We start from the raw sequence: 19,687 nt of genomic DNA, 5'->3' as shown, positions 1-19,687 counted from the left end.
GTCTAAGGAGATCTGGATGGGAGTGGTCATTAAGCTGGGGTAAACAGAACTTCTGGGAACTGGACCATGTGGCTAAGGAAGAATGGAGCCTAGCTAGGATTAAAAGTGGGAAATGGCCGGGGGTCATAGGGAGGTAAAACAATGGAGGCTAGGCTAGGTTACTGTGTAACAGAATTGGGAGATTGAGTATAGCCACAATCAAAGGCCAGTTGATGGGATTATAGCCTCAGGCAAATGCCAGACATTTGACCATGTGGAAAAGTCAAGGGTTTTTCCTTTTTAGGGTCTATCTCCCATCCTCAGGATTCCCCCCTGAAACAAATGGGACACAAATTCTTTTGGGGTAAAGGATGAAGGTCTTGGCTTCTGAAACTGCTTCCTTCTGGAATAGGGGATAGAGCTGTCCCTCCCTTGAGGGGGTCCCAAAGAGGAGGTTGACTGGAATCCAGCACAGGCTGCATCCAGGGAACAGTGAGGGGACATTGGCTGATACTGATGTGTGCTATCAATTGTAGGTGAATGGCCTGTAGTCTGGAAGATACAAATCTGACAGAAAAGACTGCAGGGCCCAAATGATAGGATAAAACATCCTTAAGCTCTGTTTGGATTCAGATAATTCAGTTTTCCAACCATGCTGTATCAAATCCACCTCATAGCTAGACTCAGGAATAGCCAGGTGGTTAACATTCCCTTTCAAAGGAACATAATGGGGAAATTAAGCGAAGAGGATCCCATCTTAGACTGAGGCTAAAATTGTCCTCTCAGCTTTTCCCAATGCTGACTTTCCACCAGTATCAAATTCTTTGAGTAGCTTGTGGCATTTCTCTCAGGTGGTAGATTATTGATTATCAGTGAATTATTATGATCCATCAGACAACTCAAAGTAAAATCCTATGAGCTTTTACCTCACACAGCAAGTTTCACGAATCACAGCTTAGGAAAACCTTTTCCAGGATTTACAGCTCAAACTTAAATTTGTCCTGGTGTAAGAAGTCAATCATTAGGGATTTCTATATACTTGCAAATTCTCAGCAAGCCATGACCCAAACAAACTTTTTGGCTACTTTACACATTAAAACAATAACCAACAATAGCCAAATTATTGTAGTGGTAACCAAATTATGAAAAGTTGCTTGACATAACTGATACAAAAAGTTCACCAATTTGAAACTTGAAACAAACCCATTACCAGTCAGATGACTTCAATTTTGTTAAATGTATTTCCAAATTACTTTATACAGAGAATCAGCATCTCATAATTAACAGTTAAAACTACAACTTTAAAAAGGAGTGCTTACCCAAGTTCAGAAACTAGCTTCTTTATGAGCAGGATGAGCTGAACCTGGGTGATGCTTCCAGGCAAAGGTTGCCCTAGGGCCCAAGGCCATTAACAGTGGGGCCCATACTGTAGATGCTTCCCCTCCCCCCTCCTTCTTTTCCCCAGGTGGGGGAGGGCTAAATCAAAGGTGAGGGGGAAAGGGGGAAACTCTCTTCTCCTATGAGAGGGGTTAACAGATACCCTCTTGACTCAAGGGAAGGGAGTAACCAGGTTGTACAGAGTTGTTTCAAAACTCTTTAATGATCAATCACAAAACCTCCAGAATCTGCCAAGATTTTTTTAGCTGTTCTAATTTTTTCCTGTAACCTCCATGAAGGAGTTTTCAGGAGTGTAGAGGGGAATAGGTAAGTAAGCCTCATGGAACCAAAAAGCAACAGCAATTTTCCCCCATTCCCTAGCGCAGAGAGAATTGACAGAATTGGGCATATCCTTCCAGATAGGGAGTCTGTCCTTGTACTCTGTGCTGTAGAAGGTGTACCCAGGTCCATGGCCTTGAACGACCCAGTGGACTGAGAGCCTGAGAGCATCAGGCCAAGTGTGAGACAGCCTTGTAACTGCCCCAAAAGCACCTCCAAGCCTTGGTGCTTGGAAAGCGACCCCAATTGCAGAGCAAGAAACAGGGGGAGGGGAGGTTTATGCACCTTTCAGTCTTGGCTGAAGAACAACTTGGAGTTAGGCAGTTTCCCTGTACAGGCCACCAAAATGTTGAGGTTTAGAGATTTAGGGGTACTGGGACCCCAAAATCACAATATGTGGGTCCCAGCCGAAAGAATTCAACCTAAGCCTTCTTTCAGGCAAAGACAAGGTCTATTAAAACATCTGTCATATTGAGCAGACTCTTAAGGATTCTGAATGTTAGTGAGCTATTGACTAGATTGTAAGAATCTGAGCCATGGCTAGATTTTAAGAATTTAAACCTTATTATTTTAAGTAGTTTTTTACTTGTTTGCTAGGATTCTGTAAGTATATCTTCATATCATCTGCAAAGAATGATAGCTTTGCTTCTTCAATTTCTTTTTCTTTTCTTATTGCTAAAGCTAACTTTTCCAGTATAATAACAGTGGTGATAATGGACATCCTTGTTTCACCCCTGATCTTATTGGACATGCTTCTAGCTTGTTAGTATTACATACAATACTTGCTGAAGGTTTTAAGTAGATGCTATTTATCATTTTAAGGAAGATTCCATTTATACATGTGCTCTCTAGTGTTTTTAATAGGAATGGGTGTTGTATTTTGTCAAAAGCTTTTTCTGCATCTGTTAAGATAATTGTGGTTTCTGTTAGTTGTATGATCATTTATGCTGATAGTTTTCCTAATATAGAGCCAGCCCTGCATTTTTGGTATAAATCCTACCTGGTCATAGTGTATTATTCTCACAATAAGTTACTGTAACCTTTTTGCTAAATATTTTATTTAAGATTTTTGCATCTATATTCATTAAGGAAATTGGTCTGTGATTTCATTTCTTTGTTTTGACTCTTCCTGGTTTAGGTATAAGCACCATATATGTATCATAAAAATAATTTGGCAGGGCTCCTTCGCCTCTTTTCCCAAATAGTCTATGTAGTATTGGAATTAATTGTTCTTTAAATGTCTCATAGCATTCAATTTTAAATCCATCTGGCCCTGGAGATTTTTTCCTAGGGAGTTCATTCATGGCTTATTCAATTTCTTTTTCTGAAATGCAGTTATTGAAGGTTTTTTTTCCTCTTCTGTTAATCTGGGCAATTTATATTTTTGTAAATATTCATCCATTTCACTAAGATTGTCAAATTTATTGGCGTACAGTTGGGCAAAATAGTTCCTAATTATTGTTTTAATTTCCTCTTCATTGGTGGTGAATTCACCCTTTTCATTTTTGATTCTGGTGATTTGGTTGTCTTCTTTCTTTTTTTAAAATTAAATTAACCAAAATTTTATGTCTTTTTTTTCCCCATAAAACCAGCTCTTAGTTTCATTTATTAGTTCAATAGGTTTCTTAATTTCAATTTGATTAATCTCTTCTCTGGTTTTCAGTATTTCTACTTTGGTATTCAATTAGGGATTTTTAGTTTGTTCTTTTTCTGCCTTTTTTTAGTTGCATGCCTAATTCATTGATCTGCTTTTTCTCTCTTATTCATGTAAGCATGTAGAGATATAAAACTTCTCCTAATTTTGCTGTATCCCATAAGCATGTTGTCTCATTATTGTCATTTTCTTGGATGGTGTTATTGATTGTTTCTGTGATTTGTTGTTTGACCCACTCATTCTTTGGGATTAGATTATTTAGTTTCCAATTAACGTTTAGTCTGCCTTTCCATGGCCTTTTATTACATATCATTTTTATTGCATCATGATCTGAAAAGGATACATTTAATACTTCTAACTTTCTGCATTGGATTGTGAGGTTTTTATGTCCTAGTAAGTGATCAATTTTTGTGTAAGTGCCATGTACTGCAGAGAAAAAAGTATATTCCTTTCTATCTCCATTCAGTTTTCTCCTGAGGTTTACCATATCTAACTTTTCTAAAATTCTGTTTACCTACTTAACTTCTTTCTTGTTTATTTTGTGGTTAGATTTATCTAGTTCAGAGGGGGGGGTTTGAGGTCCCCCATTAGTATAGTTTTGTTGTCTGTTTCTTCTTATAACTCACTTAACTTCTCCAAGAATTTAGATGCTATACCCTTTGTGCATATATGTTTGGTAATGATATTACTTCATTGTCAGTGGTGCCTTTCAGCAGGATGTAGTTTCCTTCTTTATCTCTTTTAATAAGATCTATTTTTGATTAACTTTGAGATCAGGATTGCTACTTTTGCTTTTTTTTTACTTCAGCTAAAGCTTAATATATTATACTCCAGACTTTTACTTTATCCTATGTGTATACCTCTGTTTTAAATGTGTTTCTTGTAAGCAAAATATTGTAGGGCTGTGGTTTTTAATTCATTCTGCCATCCACTTCCATTTTGTGGGAGAGTGTATCCCATTGACATTCGCTATTATGATTATAGTCTGTGTCTTTCTCTCCATCCTATTCAGCCCTACGCTTTTTATGCTCTTCTTTCTCCTTTTCTCCCTTTCCCTCTTCACTGGAATTTTGCTTTTGAGACTGCTTGCCTCAGTTTTCCCTCCTTTCTGTGTGCCCCTTCCCTTTTTCTCGCTTTTCCCTTGCTACTTCTTCCATCCGTTTTATTCCCCCCTTCCCTTTTCTTTCCTCTTTCCCCTCCTAGTGCCAGGTTAGATTTCTATATCTAACTGAGTATGTTATTCCGTCTTTGAGCCAAATACAATGAGAGTAAAGTCCAAATAATACACATCTCCCTTTCTTCTTTTGCTCTACTGTAATATATCTTTTGGCCTCTTCATGTGATGTAGTTTACCCTTTTCTACCTCCTCCTTTACTTTTCTCCCATTACAGTTTCTTTTCACCACCTCATTAGATTTTTTTTTATCATCACATCAAAATCAATTTAAACCCACCCCCTCTGTCTATGTATATCCCTTCTAAATGTCATAATAAAGTTATAGTTCTCAAGAGTTATAAGTATCATCTTCCCATGTAGGGATGTAAACCATTTACCCTTATTGAATAACATATTTTGTTTTGTTTTTTCCCTTTCCAGTTTACCTTTTTATGCCTCTCTTGAGTCTTGTATTTGAAGAGCAGATTTTCTGGTCTTTTCATCAGGAAAGTCTGGAAGTCCCCTATTTCATTGAATGTCCATCTCATCCCCTGAAAGATTATATTCAGTTTCACTAGGTAGTTGATCCTTGGTTGTAATCCAAGCTCCTTTGCCTTACGGAATATCATTCCACCCCCTCCAGTCTTTTAATGTAGAAGCTGCAATAATCCCGACTGTGGTTCCACAGTATCTGAATTGTTTCTTTCTGTCTGCTTGCAGGATTTTTTCCTTGACCTGATAATTCTGGCATTTAGCCGCAATATTCCTTGGCATTTTCAATTTGGGATCTCTTTCAGGAGGTGATCTGTGGATTCTTTCAATGGCTATTTTACCCTCTGGTTCTAGGGCCTCAGGGCAGTTTTCCTTGATGATCTTCTGAAAGATGTTGTCCAGGCTCTTTTTTTTTTCATCATAGCTTTCAGGTAGAACAGTAATTCTTAAGTTATTTTTCCTAGATATATTTTCTATGTCAATTGCTTTTCCAGTGAAGTATTTTACAATTTCTTCTGTTTTTTTTATTATTTTGATTTTGTTTGATTAATTCTCAATGTCTCATAGAATCATTAGCTTCCAATTGCCCAATTCTAGTTTTTAATGAATTGTTTCTTCAGTTAGCTTTTGTACCTGCTTTTTCATTTGTCCCATTTTACTTTTTAAGGAGTTGTTTTCTTCAGTGTACTTTTCTCCCATTTTGTCAATTGTATTTTTAAAGGAATTGTTCAATTTTTCTTTTACCTACCTTATTTGACTTTTAAAATCTTTCTTGAGTCTTCCAGGAAAGCTTTTTGGGCTTGAAACCAGTTCATATTCCCCTCTGAAGTTTCAGATGTGAGTATATTGATAATGTTGTCCTTTCCTGAATTTGTTTTTTGATCTTCTGTCACCAAGATACTTCTCATTGTTTTTCTATGTTGCTTTTTGCTTATGTTGCTTGCCTTTTTTTTTGGCTTTTAAAGTTGATCTCTGCTTCTGGGGCACATGGGGCACTGTCCCAGGCTTCTTCTGCTGGGAGTTAGGGGCCTAGTTATTGGTTTGCTGAGGCTTGCCACTGGCTTGCTGGGACACCTCCATCTTATACTCATCCCCTTCAGTGACATCAAGAGGGACTTTTCCCATTAATCCCCCTGGCCTCACAAACTAAAAGACAGCTATATCTAGTCTTTCTGCTGACTCTGCTATTTCAGGATTTTTCCTGGGGTGATATTCTCTGGGTTTTTCAAGATCAATAATGGAGAGTGAGAGTGACTTACTACTTAATCCACCATCTTGGCTTACAGAAGTTGAAATAGATCACTTTTAAACATTCAGTCTGTGGGCTGATAGCTTCAGGAGCAACCACTGGCAATGCCACTGCTGATGATTCAGTCACTCGCAAGGCCAGTGCCTGGTTTGCTGGTGACGGGGCTGTGTTGACACACCCTGCAGCCCTGTGCTGAACTGTGCTTCTCTCTCATCCAGTTGTTATAGACCCTTCTCACTGGCCTTCTAAGTTGTCTCTGGCATCTGTTGCCTGAGAAGACTGGAAACCACCACTGCTGCTGGTGATTCATTCCCCTAAAGCCTGCTCAATCTTTGCTTAGGCAGGGTCTGCACTGCACCCTGAGAGCTGACTGCCTCTCTCTCGAGCCAGTACAACAGAGCTTTCCTATCAACTTTCTAGATTGTGTTGGGCTGGAAATCTGCCTCACTATCTTTTTGTGGATTCTTCACTCTAGAATTTGTTCAGAGTCACTATTTAGAAGTGTTTGAAGAGATTTGGGGGAGAGCTCAGGTGAGTCCCTGCTTTTACTCTGCCATCTTGGCCTCACCTCTTGAATAGTCTTTTAAAGTCAGAGGAAGCACATGTACTTTATTAGATTCATTGATTTCGTTGATGTGTGGGTACTCCTATAATTATGTGGCTCTCAAATCTTGCATAGTTTTTTGTTCTATATTATTTCATCCTACATCTTCCCATAAATCTTCCATAGACGTTAAACCCCCAAAAAGCAGAGCCCTTATTCTAAGGCTTTTAACATTTAATGGGCATTTATTGCTGCCCTCTCTTCAAGTTGGTGAGACCTTGACCTAAATCACCATTTTATGAAGTACCCAGGCTATATTCACTTCAATCTCAGTTCTACTCCTCAATCTCCAGATTTTTCTACCTCCTCCTCAAGAGCCTTGCCTCCTATGTGGGAACCACTTTCTCCTCTTCCCTAGGGCCCCTGCTTTCCAATTCTTTTTCATGTGTTGTCTTCCTCTATTAGAATAAAAAGTTCTTGGGTGTAGGGACTGTCTTTCTGTTTATATTTGTATCCCCAGCTTTTAACATGGTGCCCAGCAAATATAACTGATCATGCTGTCAATCTCTACTCCTCTGGCTCTGGCTCTCTCATTCTCTGTTGCTCTCCCGTTCTCTTATTCTTCTTTCTTGCTCTCTATCTCTCACTGTTTCTTTCTCACACTTTTGCTCTTGCTCTCACTTTCTGTCTTGCTATATTGAGGGCTAATATAGCCATTGGTCACCCCATGTCCCTTGTTATTTGTTGCTCATGTCTTTTTTTCTGAACATATACTTCTTGAATTGTGTCTTTTATGCCCGTGCTTTAGGTGAAAATCATCATTAATAATATACTGTAGCTGTAGCTCACTTACCCTCTAAATATGTCTCTCCAAATATTGAAAGCAAAGGAACCAAATAAGTATTTCATCTATGCAGATATACATGAAAAGTTGTTTATTTGTTTAAGCAACTCTTTTACTATGCTGCATGCCTGATTTCAAATCTGCTCTCCGACATTTAGTAGCTGTTTGATTCTGGGCAGTCACTTAACCCTCTTTGTCTCAGTTTCCTCATCTGAGAAATGAGCCAGAGAAGGAAATGGCAAGCCACTCCACTCTCTCTGCCACAAAAACCCCAAGTGGGGTCACCTAGAGTTGGACACAATTGCACAACAATAAATGAACTACAAATGGAAGAAATACTCTGATGAGTTCAACATGAACATCTTTACTTAGTAGTGATAGAGTACTCATTTCTGAGATCACCATCTTCATGTGCAACTTGAGATACACTTCAAATAAAAATAGAACAACTTGCCACAACAGTGGAAAAGCTGTTATGAGATCTAAAATTACTGTGATCATGGAGGTTTTTGGGTCACTTTTCTTTTAAAACCATCAGCCCAGGGAGAGTAAACACATTCAACCTATCTTGCTTTTATTACAATTTCCTTTTCAGTTAATTAGTGAGGTGCTGGATGTGTGTGAGGTAGTTTCAGAAATATATCAAAACCTTTTCCCAAAGCTTCTTAAAAATACTCCTTGTCTGAGGAAAGAGTAATAATAAGGTACCTTGGAGTTGTTCTTATCTACTTCTTTTCTTTTCTTTTCTTTTTTGGCAATTTGGGTTAAGTGACTTGCCCAGGGTGACACAGCTAGTAAGTATCAAGTGTTTGGTTTGAGGTCAGATTTGAACTCAGGTCCTCCTGACGTCAGGGCCAATGCTCCACATAGCTGCCCCACCTACTTATTTTATTAATGAGAAATTTGGGGTGAGAGTTAGGAGAGTAATTTCCCAAAGGTTACACAGGTGTTCACAGAGCTTGGTTTTGATCTCACTTCCTCTGACTCTAAACCTAATGTTTTTGCCACTACACTATGCTGCCATCAAACTGAAGTGAGAAGAGGAAACATTAGATACCATTAAGCAGTATTATGTTTTGTGCAATAGCCGGTATGAGAAGTTCCAGGCCCTTTGTAATCTCTATGGGGCCATCACCATTGCACAAGCCATGATCTGTCACACCCACAAAACAGCTGATTGGCTGGCAGCTGAACTATCCAAAGAAGGCCACCAGGTTGCCCTCCTGAGTGGCGAAATGGTGGTGGAACAGAGAGCTGCTGTGATTGAGCATTTCCGAGAGGGCAAGGAGAAAGTGTTGGTGACTACCAATGTGTGTGCTCGAGGTATCGATGTTGAACAGGTGTCTGTGGTTATCAACTTTGACCTGCCAGTGGACAAGGGTGGGAATCCAGACAATGAGCAAAAATAGGAGGATAATGATGGTGATGATAATGAAGATGACAGTGAATTTATCTCATGCACTCTTTAGGGAAATTAAGCATTGGTTTGTACCACTTATAGTAGTAATAACATCCTGTGAAACAATGAAATAACTGCAGTGTGTTTTATTTGTCATATAACATCTGTTTCCATAAGTCATATAACCTCTGTTTACATCAGCTTCCATGGGCATATATAATAGCATTCACCTCCTAGGGTTGTTCTAAGGATTAGTTGAGACAATATTTATAGCTTAGTACAGTGCCTAACACATAGGCTTTATAAAAATGTTAGTTATTATTATTATTTTCCTTGTTGTTGCTGATGCTGTTATTTTTATAAGTATGATAGTGATGAAGTTAAGTTCCTGGATAAGCTGACTTATTCACTTCTGTGTACATAAAAATGTTGCTTTGATTTATACCATGTCCCCTTAATCATCATGCTAAGGACATCACTTTTTATAGCTTCAGAGATATGGTATCAAAGCCAACCTTCTTCAGGAAGCCTTTCTTGCCCCCTCCCTTCTACCCAGGTGCTTGAACCTTGAATCTTCCACCCTAAGGCTATCATGTATTCTGTACATGTGTGTGTATGTGTATGTATATAGGTATATGCTGCTATATATATATATATATATATAGATATCTATATCTATGTCTATATATATATCCATATATATATATGTATACACACATTAATATAGTATATATACTATATATGCATATATTAAATTTTTAAATTTATTTTAAACTTAAATATAAAATGAGAAAAGAAAAAATTGTCATGTACGCAGCAGAATGCAGGAGAGGATTCAATATAAAAAATAAATTTCCATTTCAAGTAAACCGATATAATAAACACTATATATTGTTTTCAAAGCTGCCCCGCTTTCTTTGCTTCCTTGTTGGTTTCCTTTTGTTCTCTCCTAGATGTTATATGTCAGATTTTCCCTTAAGTTTTGGTTGGTTGGTTTGTGTTTTTTTCTCTTTTTTTATTTCACGAAAACCTTGAAAGTCTTTGAGTTTGTTAAGTGTCTTTTTTATTTTCTCATTCAGTATTATACTTAACTTTACTGGGTAAGTTACTCTTGGTCATAACAACTCTTGTGCTGTATGGAATATAGTATTACAAGACCTACAGCCCTTCAGTGTAATAACTGCTAGGTCTTGTGTAATGCTTATTGTAGCTCCTTGATATTTAAAGTGTTTTTTTTCTTGTTACTTCCAATATTTTCCAATTCCAATATTTTCTCCTTAATCTGGGAGCTTTGAAACTTAGCTATGATATTCTTGTAAGCTTTCCTCCTTTCTCTTTCAGATGGTGATCAGTGGATTTTTTTAATTACTGCTTTGTCTTCTTGTTTTAGAACTTCAGGGCAATTTTCCTTGATAATTTTCTTTTAATATTATATCAAGATTCTTCATTATTGTAATTTTCAGGTAGTTCAACTACTCTTATATTATTACTCCTCAATTTGTTCTCCAGATCACTTGTTTTTCTGGTATTTTATTTTCTCTTCTATTTTTCTTCATTCTTTTGATTTTGCTTTATGATTTCTTGGTGTCTTAGAATGTCATTAGCTTCCCCTTGCCCAATTCTAGTTTTCAAAGAATTGATTTCTTCCTTAAGTGTTTGATTTTCTATTTCCAGTTGATTGACTTTCTTTTTGGAGTTTTCTTGATTTTCTTGGATTGCTCTTATTTGTTTTTCTATTTTTCCCTTGATCTCTCTAATTTGATATTTAAAGTCCTTTTTAAGTTCTCCCAAGAAGCGCTTTTGTTCTTGAGACCATATGTTTCTCATTGGGCTCCATTATCTTCCTTTGAATATGAACCTAGATATTCTGTATCCACATAGTAACTATCTATGGTGGAGTTCTTTCTCCTTTGCATCCTTATTTTTATTTATTTATTTATTCTTATTTGGTATTTTATTTTTCCCCAATTCCATGTAAAAACAATTGTAACATTCTTTTTTTCTTTCTTTCCAATTTTGAGTTCCAGATTCTCTCCCACTATTTTTAAGAAGTTCTTCTCTTGAGTGAATTTTTGTATTTTTTTTTAAATTTGGCCAGTTCTGCTTTTCAAGTTATTCTTATATTCATTGGATTATTGTGCCTCTTTTACCATTTGGCCTATTCTGGTTTTTTAAGGTGTTGTTTTCCTCAATATTTTTTATGCCTCCTTTACTAAGCTGTTGACTCTTTTTTCATAATTTTCTTGCATCACTCTCATTTATCTTGCCAATTTTTCCTCCACCTCTCTTACATGATTTTTTAAAACATTTTTTGATCTCTTCCTTGGCCTGAGACTAATTCATATTTTCCTTTGAGGCTTTAGATGCAGTAATTTTGACATTGTTGGCTTTTTCTGAGTGTGTGTTTTGATCTTCCTTGTTATCATAGTAACTTTTTATGGTCAGAAGTTTTCTATTGTTTATTCATTTTTCAGCCTATTTCTTGACTTTTAACTCTATACTAAAGTGGGGCTCTGCCTCCCAAATAGAAGAGATACTGTCCCAAGCTTCAGGTTTTTTGTACAACTGTGTTTAGAGGTAATTCTGGGACCTGTTAGTTTTTGATTCTTCCAAGGTGATATGATCTAGAGAGAGTTATGTTTACTACTCTCTGTACTATACACTGGTTTGTGAACAGCCACAAACACTTTTCAGCCCTGGAACTGTGACCAGAGTTCTTGCTCCCCTGCAGCCACATGCTTTTCTGTGCCAGTGCTCTTTCTCCCACTGAGACTAACACCTAGGATTGCAACCCAGATCCAAATATAAGCAGTGCAACAGAGTTCTGCCCCTGGTGCCAGCAAAGCTACACCTGTAAATCTTCTGAACCATTATCTGATCCCCTTACCATCTTTGGGTTGAGAGGTCTAGAAATTGCCACTGCTACCACTGATCTAGTTGCCCTAAAGCCTGCTTCTAGTTTGCTAGTGCCCAGTCTGCTCAGGCATGGCCTGTGCTGTACTGTGCTCCTCTTTCACTCTGGTGCAGTAGACCTTTCCTGCTGACCCTCTGAGTTGTCATAAGTTGGAAAATTGTTTTACTCCATCTTTTTGTGGGTTCTGCCACCCTAGAATTAATTTAGAATCATTATTTACAGGTATTTGAAGGGGTTTGGGGGAGAGCTCAACTGCTTTACCCCATGTTTATTTCTGCTGTTCTGAGGCAATGTTCTGCCTTTTTGTGGAGGAAATTTGGAGAGCCAGAAGTTTTCTGACCTATGCTACCATCTTCCCAGAATCCTCTTACTATATGTATCTTGTATCTACCTTTTTATTCACAAGTTCTGTCCCTCCATTTGAATGAAGGCACAATCTGGTGTTTGGTTTTGGGTTTTTTGTTTTGTTATCTTTTTTTTTTTGTATCCCTAGTCCTTTTCATAGTGCTTAGGCCTAGGGTATAGTAAGTGCTTATTAAATGATTGTTGATTGATAGATTGAACCCCACCTCCCATTCCAGTCTCTGAAAAGCACACTCAGGAATATTCTGCTACCTTTACTATAGTGTAACTTTACTTTCTCATAAACTTGTGACATCCATATATGTCAAAAGAATACCTGAGTAACATTGTTCAATGTATACTTACCTGTATATCATATTCCAAAATTGTCACTGTTTTGGGGGAACTTCCAATCCTTCAGTTATTATGTGAGAAATCAGAAGCAGAGAAAGAGGGACTAGAACCTGAGGAGAACAGGAGGATGTTGTCCAGCTGTTTATGGGACTAGGGGTAGGGCGTATCAACCACTTTATCTTTAATACAGCTTTAGCTTAAAAGGTCCTGGGCCATCTCCATTTGCCCTGATCAATATCTGGCCGCTGGACCCAGATGGCTCTGGAGGAGAAAGTGAGGCTGGTGACTTTTTTTTTCTTCTAGGCAGTTGGGGTTAAGTGACTTGCCCAGAGTCACACAGCTAGTAAGTGTCAAGTGTTTCGTCTGAGGTCAGATTTGAACTCAGGTCCTCCTGACTCCAGGGCCAGTGCTCTATCTACTGTGCCACCTAGCTGCCCCATGAGGCTGGTGACAGCCTTCCCTCAAATCAAAATCTGTTGCAAGTCATGTCACCATCTCCCTGATGTCATGGTCCTCTTTGAGAATGAATGACCAACCACAGCCCAGCAAATTTCCACATCTAGTACTATCATTTTATTCAGGTCCTTTGTGAATACAAATAGTAAGTCTTTGTAACCTTTTGCATTAGCCGGTATTTTAGGTAGAGACATTTCTTCAAGGACAGCTATTAATATAAAGTACTGTCCTATTGAAGCTTGGCTGGCTGCAACCAAGAATCGGGGGATTAGGCTTGCTTGGGTGTTCCAGACAGCAGCATGTATTTATTATTTACACAGTCTGTGACTGGAGTTTAGTTTTATTTCTTTTGAGTGTGACTTCTTACTCTTTTAGCCTGCCTTGTGGGAAATGTGCAAGGATTTCTGGCTGGAGCCCAGGGTTATTATCTTCAGAGCTTTTTCTTGGTCTTGCTAAAACATAGTTCAGTAATCTTAATATCTCACAAATACAGTCACTGAAATGGGTGAACTTTGAGTTTCAGAAGACTGAAATAACCCTAAAAACCCAACAAGAGAAGCCCCTTTCTCTTTGGCTTAAAAGTGCCACTAGAGATAATGAGAATTCAGCTAAATGCTGAAATGAGGCATTTAGAAATTGAAGGGAGAGATGGATGTGAGGCTAAACTAAGTCTAAATCAATTCAGTTCAGTAAACATATTTTAATATATGCTAGGCACTATGTACGAGGGATACAAACACAGATGTAGCTTACATTCTACAGTGAAAAAGCAACATGTACAAAATAGATACAAAATAATTTCAGGGCTAAGGAAACACTAACACTAACTAGGAGGATTAAGAAGGTGTTTGTTTAGGAGGTGGTATTTGTTCTGAACCTTGAAGAGGTCAAGTGTTTCCCAGAGGCCAAAGTGAGGAGGGGAGGGTATTCCAGGCACGGGGGATAGTTTGTCCCAAGGTATCAGGATGGGTTTCCTACTGCCTAGTGAATTTGGCAATGATTGGACAATTTTAAAATCCTCGTTCTGGATTCCCACTCCTATTTTTTTTTCCTATGTAGCTAATTGCAATCTTCAATAATATTTGGTGAGAGTCACAATTGATTAGGCTCCTACCACCCAGATCCAATGACATTTTCCAACATTTGGATAAAGGGATTTTTGGATCAAGCTGTAGCTTGTAATAAAGTGATATATTGTTATTTTATTTAATGAAAGAGCATCCCAAGGACTAGCTTGGCAGGACTTTTCTATTCAGTCTTCCCACCTGTTTTGAACCCTAATGGGATTCCCTCATGGGTCCTTTTAGCCTCATGATTTCTGGAAAGCTTGTAATAGTCCAATCCACGGATAATTTGGCTGTGGTTACTTCTTGCTTGCTCATCTGTGCCCTGGAAGGGATTCCTTTTGGACAGAATGAAATTTGACCTTTTAATTGAATCTTGCAACATTCTGCTCTTCATTTCCTCTTTCTTTTTGCCTTCAATGCATCGGTATGTAGCAATGGCTAACAGTCAAACACTATTTATGGCACATGGGTAATGTTTTTGCATGCGTATGGTATAACTTTAGGTGAGACTGATTTGGGGGTGGAGGGTAACTACTAATTTTGGATTCAGAATTTCAAAAGTTTTTTCTTCTTCCAGAAGAAGAATCCCCTGGTATGTATGGGAATATGAGTTATTATATGCCTTGAATCCTGTTTCTTAGGGGAATTTCATCAGATTAAACTCATATAAATTTGGTCTGATTCCATTAGTAATTTGATAAAAAGCTAAGGCCAGTTGGATCTAGATGAAATATTTGTCTGCCACCTCGTTTGCCAGCTTGACCTACACTGTTGTGCTATGTTGCTATACACTGTTAAACAGATGTTATGATTTCATTCCAAAGATCCTGCATTTCATTAGGGGAGAAAAATAGCCATTTATATCATTCTTGTGGAGTTGAGTGGGCTAATCAACAGGAAAGAAATACAGGGCCTGTGAGTTCTGATCTGAATTGCAACATTTACTGAATGAAAGTCCTTTGCAAAGATCAGTGAGCCTCTCTTTCCCCCAGTTGCTTCTTCTGTGAATTAGAGGATTATAATTTCTCCAGAATCAGAAAGAAGAAATGAGATTTAAGAGCTCAATGGGTCAAAATAACTGGCCATCCAAAACCATGACAGTGAATCATGTTGATTCTGTGCAGCCTTGACAGCCTCTTCCAGTGTTGAATCATTCTCAGAGGGAAGAAACTCAGTTTTATGTGCATCTAGATGTGCTTCATGTAATTTAAGTCAATTATTGTGAATGGCAATAAAACCTGCATTCAAATCCACACATGCTAGCTATTTGACTAGTTCTGCAGACAAGTCACTTAATTTCTCTGTGCCTCAGTTACTTCATCTATAAAATGAGAGGCTTGGATTCATTGGCTTCTGAGGTCCTTTCTAGTTATAAAGCTATGATCCTATGACCTTTTGTTAATCTCTCTCTAGCGAATGACATATGGTAAATTATCATAGATACCTGTCTGTACACAGTGATGACAGAATCAGATGGACAAAGAGATTTGGTTGTTGTGAACAACCAGTGGAATTTAACATACCTCCATAATATAAGTGGATATACGAAAGCCATAAATTTTGCTACCACTTGTGTTGCATAATAATATAAATCATAACCACCAGATCTTTCAGCTGGTTCACTTTTAGCCTGGGCTTCAGATAGATTATATAACATCTACTTATAGGACACATTTCCCATCTCAGCAGTTATTGTTTGCTGTAATTTGCTCTACTATCCCATATTTCTTTATATCCACTGTAAAATATGGTAGAAAATATGTTTTATTTCTGATTCTTATGTGTCATTACCCTTTTATTCTCTGCTGAGGGAGGGTAGCACTCTTTTCTGGGTGGGTGGGGGAAGTCTAACTACTTTTTTCATTTCTGAATAAGTATAAACTCTTTTCTCCTACATTTTAGTCTCTGTCCCTCTTCTTTCTTCTCCTAACTTCTCTCATCTTTTTCTCTCTACCAAAATTAGAAGTATCAAGTAAGTGGAGACATGGTTAGTTTTGGGTACACATTCTGTTTTCTTAACCCTCCAGTCTCTGGCATTTATAATCTCCATTGTAATTCAGCATAATGCTTATTTCATAAGATTTTTGCAGATGGATATGGAAAAACCACATATACAGAAGGGTATATGCAAGTATCAAGTACCATAAAGATGGTGGTAAAAATTATAAAATATGTAAAATGATTTTGTTATTTTTCATGATTAATAACCATTTATGCATCTTTCCATTGAGAGGCTTTAAAGAATAAACAGCAACAAACAGATGAAAAAGTATTTATTAAACACTATGTACAGAGTGAGCACTATGCTAAATCGGGGATACAATACAAAAGCAAAGACAGTGCCTCTCTTCAAGGAGACAACTTTTAATGGAGGAAACAATATGTATAAGGAATTGATGGACTAGAGACAGGTCTTTTGATCCAGAAAGTTACCAGGATTCAGGGAGGAGGAAGGATAGGGGAATATATTGATGTATTCCATCCAGAAGCAATGATAGAATTCACTTGATTATGGTTCATAGTACCAGAGAGAAGAAGATGTATGTGTAGGTAGCTGAGACTTTCCCAAAATAAATAGTATTCAGAGGCAATTACCAGTAGGGACCAGGAGAGAGAATTAACGAAGGATGGTAGAAATTTTGACAGGTCACTGGTATGGATTGCAAGGGGGAGAACTTTGCTCTAGGAGAAAAGTTGATTTATTTTATATTTTCCTTGGAGGAGGATAGAGATTCAAGGGAGAAATACAGTTACATAGCTACGGTGAATAAAGTCAGCAATTCTGTATTTTTTCTGGGACTCAGGTCCACTTAAATTGCAGGAGCATTTACTCTCTCTTTAAAATCACGTAGGTAGCAGCTGAACACTTGGGCTGGTATTCCTTGTTTTTAACATGTAACTAACCTATTTTTTGCTACAATTTCTAACATATCGCAATATAACTTTTTATAAATCCTGTCAATTTCACATGCCGACCTTACATTCTGTGGGTCTGTGTTTCACAGTTCCCTAGAAAAAAAGACAATCTATAAGGTTTTTCCATTTTCCATTTCCATTTTCCATGATATAATACCTAAAGAATCCTTGAGTCTATCTTGATAGACACCTTCCACTGATGTAGCTCACAACCCCTTTCTGCCTCAGTAATCAGTCAGTTAATCAATAAACATTTATTAAGCACCTTCTCTATACCAGACACTGTGTGAGGTGCTAAGTTTGCAAACCTGTAAATGAAACATCCTTTGCTCTCAAGAGATTACATTTGATGGGAAAACTAGACAGACATATATAAACATATACAGGATAAATTTAAAAATAAATACAAAGTAGTTTATGGAGAAAAGTAACTCATTTGAAGACATCAGATATGATTTTGTGTAGATTCATGTAGAGCAAGAGTTCTTAACGTGTGTGAAGCCTATGGACAATTTTTTCCTGAATAATGTTTTTAAGTAGATAAACTAAAATCAAGAAGATTGTAGAGGAAAAGAGTTGTATTGAAATAGAATTATCAAAACATTTTTTAAAAATATTCATGGACCCCCCCTTCCAGTTAAACCCAGTTTAAAATGTAGTAAGTAGTTCATTAAGCTGAATCCTGAAGTGAGTGAGGTATTATCTGGGGCAGAGGGAGGGAGTAAATGACTTCCAAGCATGGCAGATATGCATTGCAAAGGCGTACAGATGTGAGGACCAAAAAGAAGGCAAAAAGGGGAGTAATGTATAAGGAGGCTGGAAAGGTAGGTTGGGGCCAGATTATGAATGGCTTTTAAAAAACAAACAGGTGTAGACTTTTTCAGTTGTTGTAGCTTAACATTTCATTATCCTAGGGACAACCTGGTAAAGAACATTTATGGATATAATTAAGCTGGTGTCATAAGACAAATGTGTAGTCTACTTTTCAACACTTTTATTTTTCCACCTTGGCAAGATTTGCTAGAATTTGGCCTCCAAGTCGCCCCTGGTGAAGCATCAGAGTGGCACATTAGTGTAGGGTTATATTTCAAAGACTTATTAATCCTCTCTTTTTATTTTTTGTCCAGAAGAAATTACACATTTTTGATTCTTGCTATAATTTAAAGGGTTTTTTCCTTTTTTTTTTGGACAGTCTTTCAGTGAGTTTGAGATTGAACAACATCAGGAATGTGCTTATGATCACTTAGAAGTGTTTGATGGGGAAACGGAAAAATCACCAATTCTGGGTCGTCTGTGTGGCAACAAGATGCCAGATCCCCTAGTGGCAACTGGAAATAAGATGTTCCTTCGCTTTGTTTCTGATGCATCAGTACAAAGAAAAGGCTTCCAAGCCCAGCATTCTACAGGTCAGCAAGCTATGCTATCTTGAGTAGAGATAAGTGGGCTCATCTCCTATGATATGTGGATGTGTTTAATTGAAAAAAAAAAAAGGATTCCTAAAAGACAGTAAGTAACATTTCAGTTTAGAAGAGGGTAAACCATTTTGAACTCTACAAGAACTCTTGTAGAGTTCTTATATAGTTCTTATGAACTGCTATAACTAAATACTTATAAACTATTTTGGTACAGAATGCACCAATGTACCTTAAAGCATTTCAACTCTCTTGGTTTGACTAGGTTTGTCATTACACAGATGATTTTTTAAAACTTATAGAATTAATGTTTACCAAATAATTTTGGTGCGATATGGCATGGTAAAATAATTAAGAAGACTCATTTTTGAATACCAGCCCTTCAGGTTACTAGCTACATGGTCTACGGCAAGTTACTCATGGCCTTCATTTCCTCATTTGTAAGACAAGCATTTTGTGTACTAGGTGAGCTCCAAGATCCCTTCATTTTGGTAATTTTGTGAATCAACATACAACATTACATTAGCTAACTTCGATTCATGAGGTTTTAAAAGTCTAGTTTTGAATGTTACTCCCTCAATTATCTTTTTGCTTAACAGGAACACAGCCTTCTTTTTCTGTTTTGACATGAAGTACCAGCCTTTGCCTCATGAGAAGCAAAACCAAATTGTAAATAAGTTGTGCTTATTTTGTTTTATGTGAAATTTAATTGAAATAAATCAATCCCTACTTTATCTTAAAGAATTAAAGTAATTATAATATAGAAAATGCACCTTTCCTTTATTCTCTTAAAGAAAATTAAGTGAATGTTAGCTTTTTGCTAAGATCTCTTAGTGACCTCTAGTGGCCTAATACTTTAAACAATTTTAACATTTATTCAACATTAAAATTTTACTCTGAAGGGAAAAAAAACAAAACAAAAGCCTAAATTATGTAGGGTTGCCATGCTGTTGGTAGAAAGACCAATGAATCTAACTAATTAGGAGTCCTTAGGTTAGAATCCCTGTTTTCTGAGAGTCTACTACTAACTGTGTGACCAGGGGCAGGCAAATTATGCCATTTCTTTGAACCTCAGATTCCTCATTTTGTCAAATAAAAATAATAGTATTTGCTGTATTGATGTTATAACATAGTTCTAAAGAAGTATTTCCTTAAGCTTAATTTGTAATATGAAAGGGAACAAAAACTATTTTT

At 37.2% G+C, this 19,687-nt stretch overlaps 1 protein-coding gene across 2 annotated transcripts in view; it reads left to right on the top strand.

The window, feature by feature from the left end:
* The window catches only part of TLL1 (tolloid like 1), a 327,523-nt gene that overhangs the window by 290,936 nt on the left and 16,900 nt on the right, over window positions 1-19,687 (top strand). For both annotated transcript variants that reach the window (XM_020976340.2, XM_020976342.2), the window contains exon 20: window positions 18,274-18,487. In XM_020976340.2, the coding sequence (XP_020831999.1) occupies window positions 18,274-18,487 (214 nt within the window). The remainder of the gene's footprint in view (window positions 1-18,273; window positions 18,488-19,687) is intronic.

This window comes from Phascolarctos cinereus, unplaced genomic scaffold (genome assembly GCF_003287225.1).
Source record: "Phascolarctos cinereus isolate Bilbo 61053 unplaced genomic scaffold, phaCin_HiC Scaffold_9;HRSCAF=440, whole genome shotgun sequence".
In the NCBI taxonomy this organism is placed as follows: Eukaryota; Metazoa; Chordata; class Mammalia; order Diprotodontia; family Phascolarctidae; genus Phascolarctos; species Phascolarctos cinereus.
The sequence above is the reverse complement of the archived record's forward strand: the minus strand, read 5'-3'. Positions and strand labels throughout refer to the sequence as shown.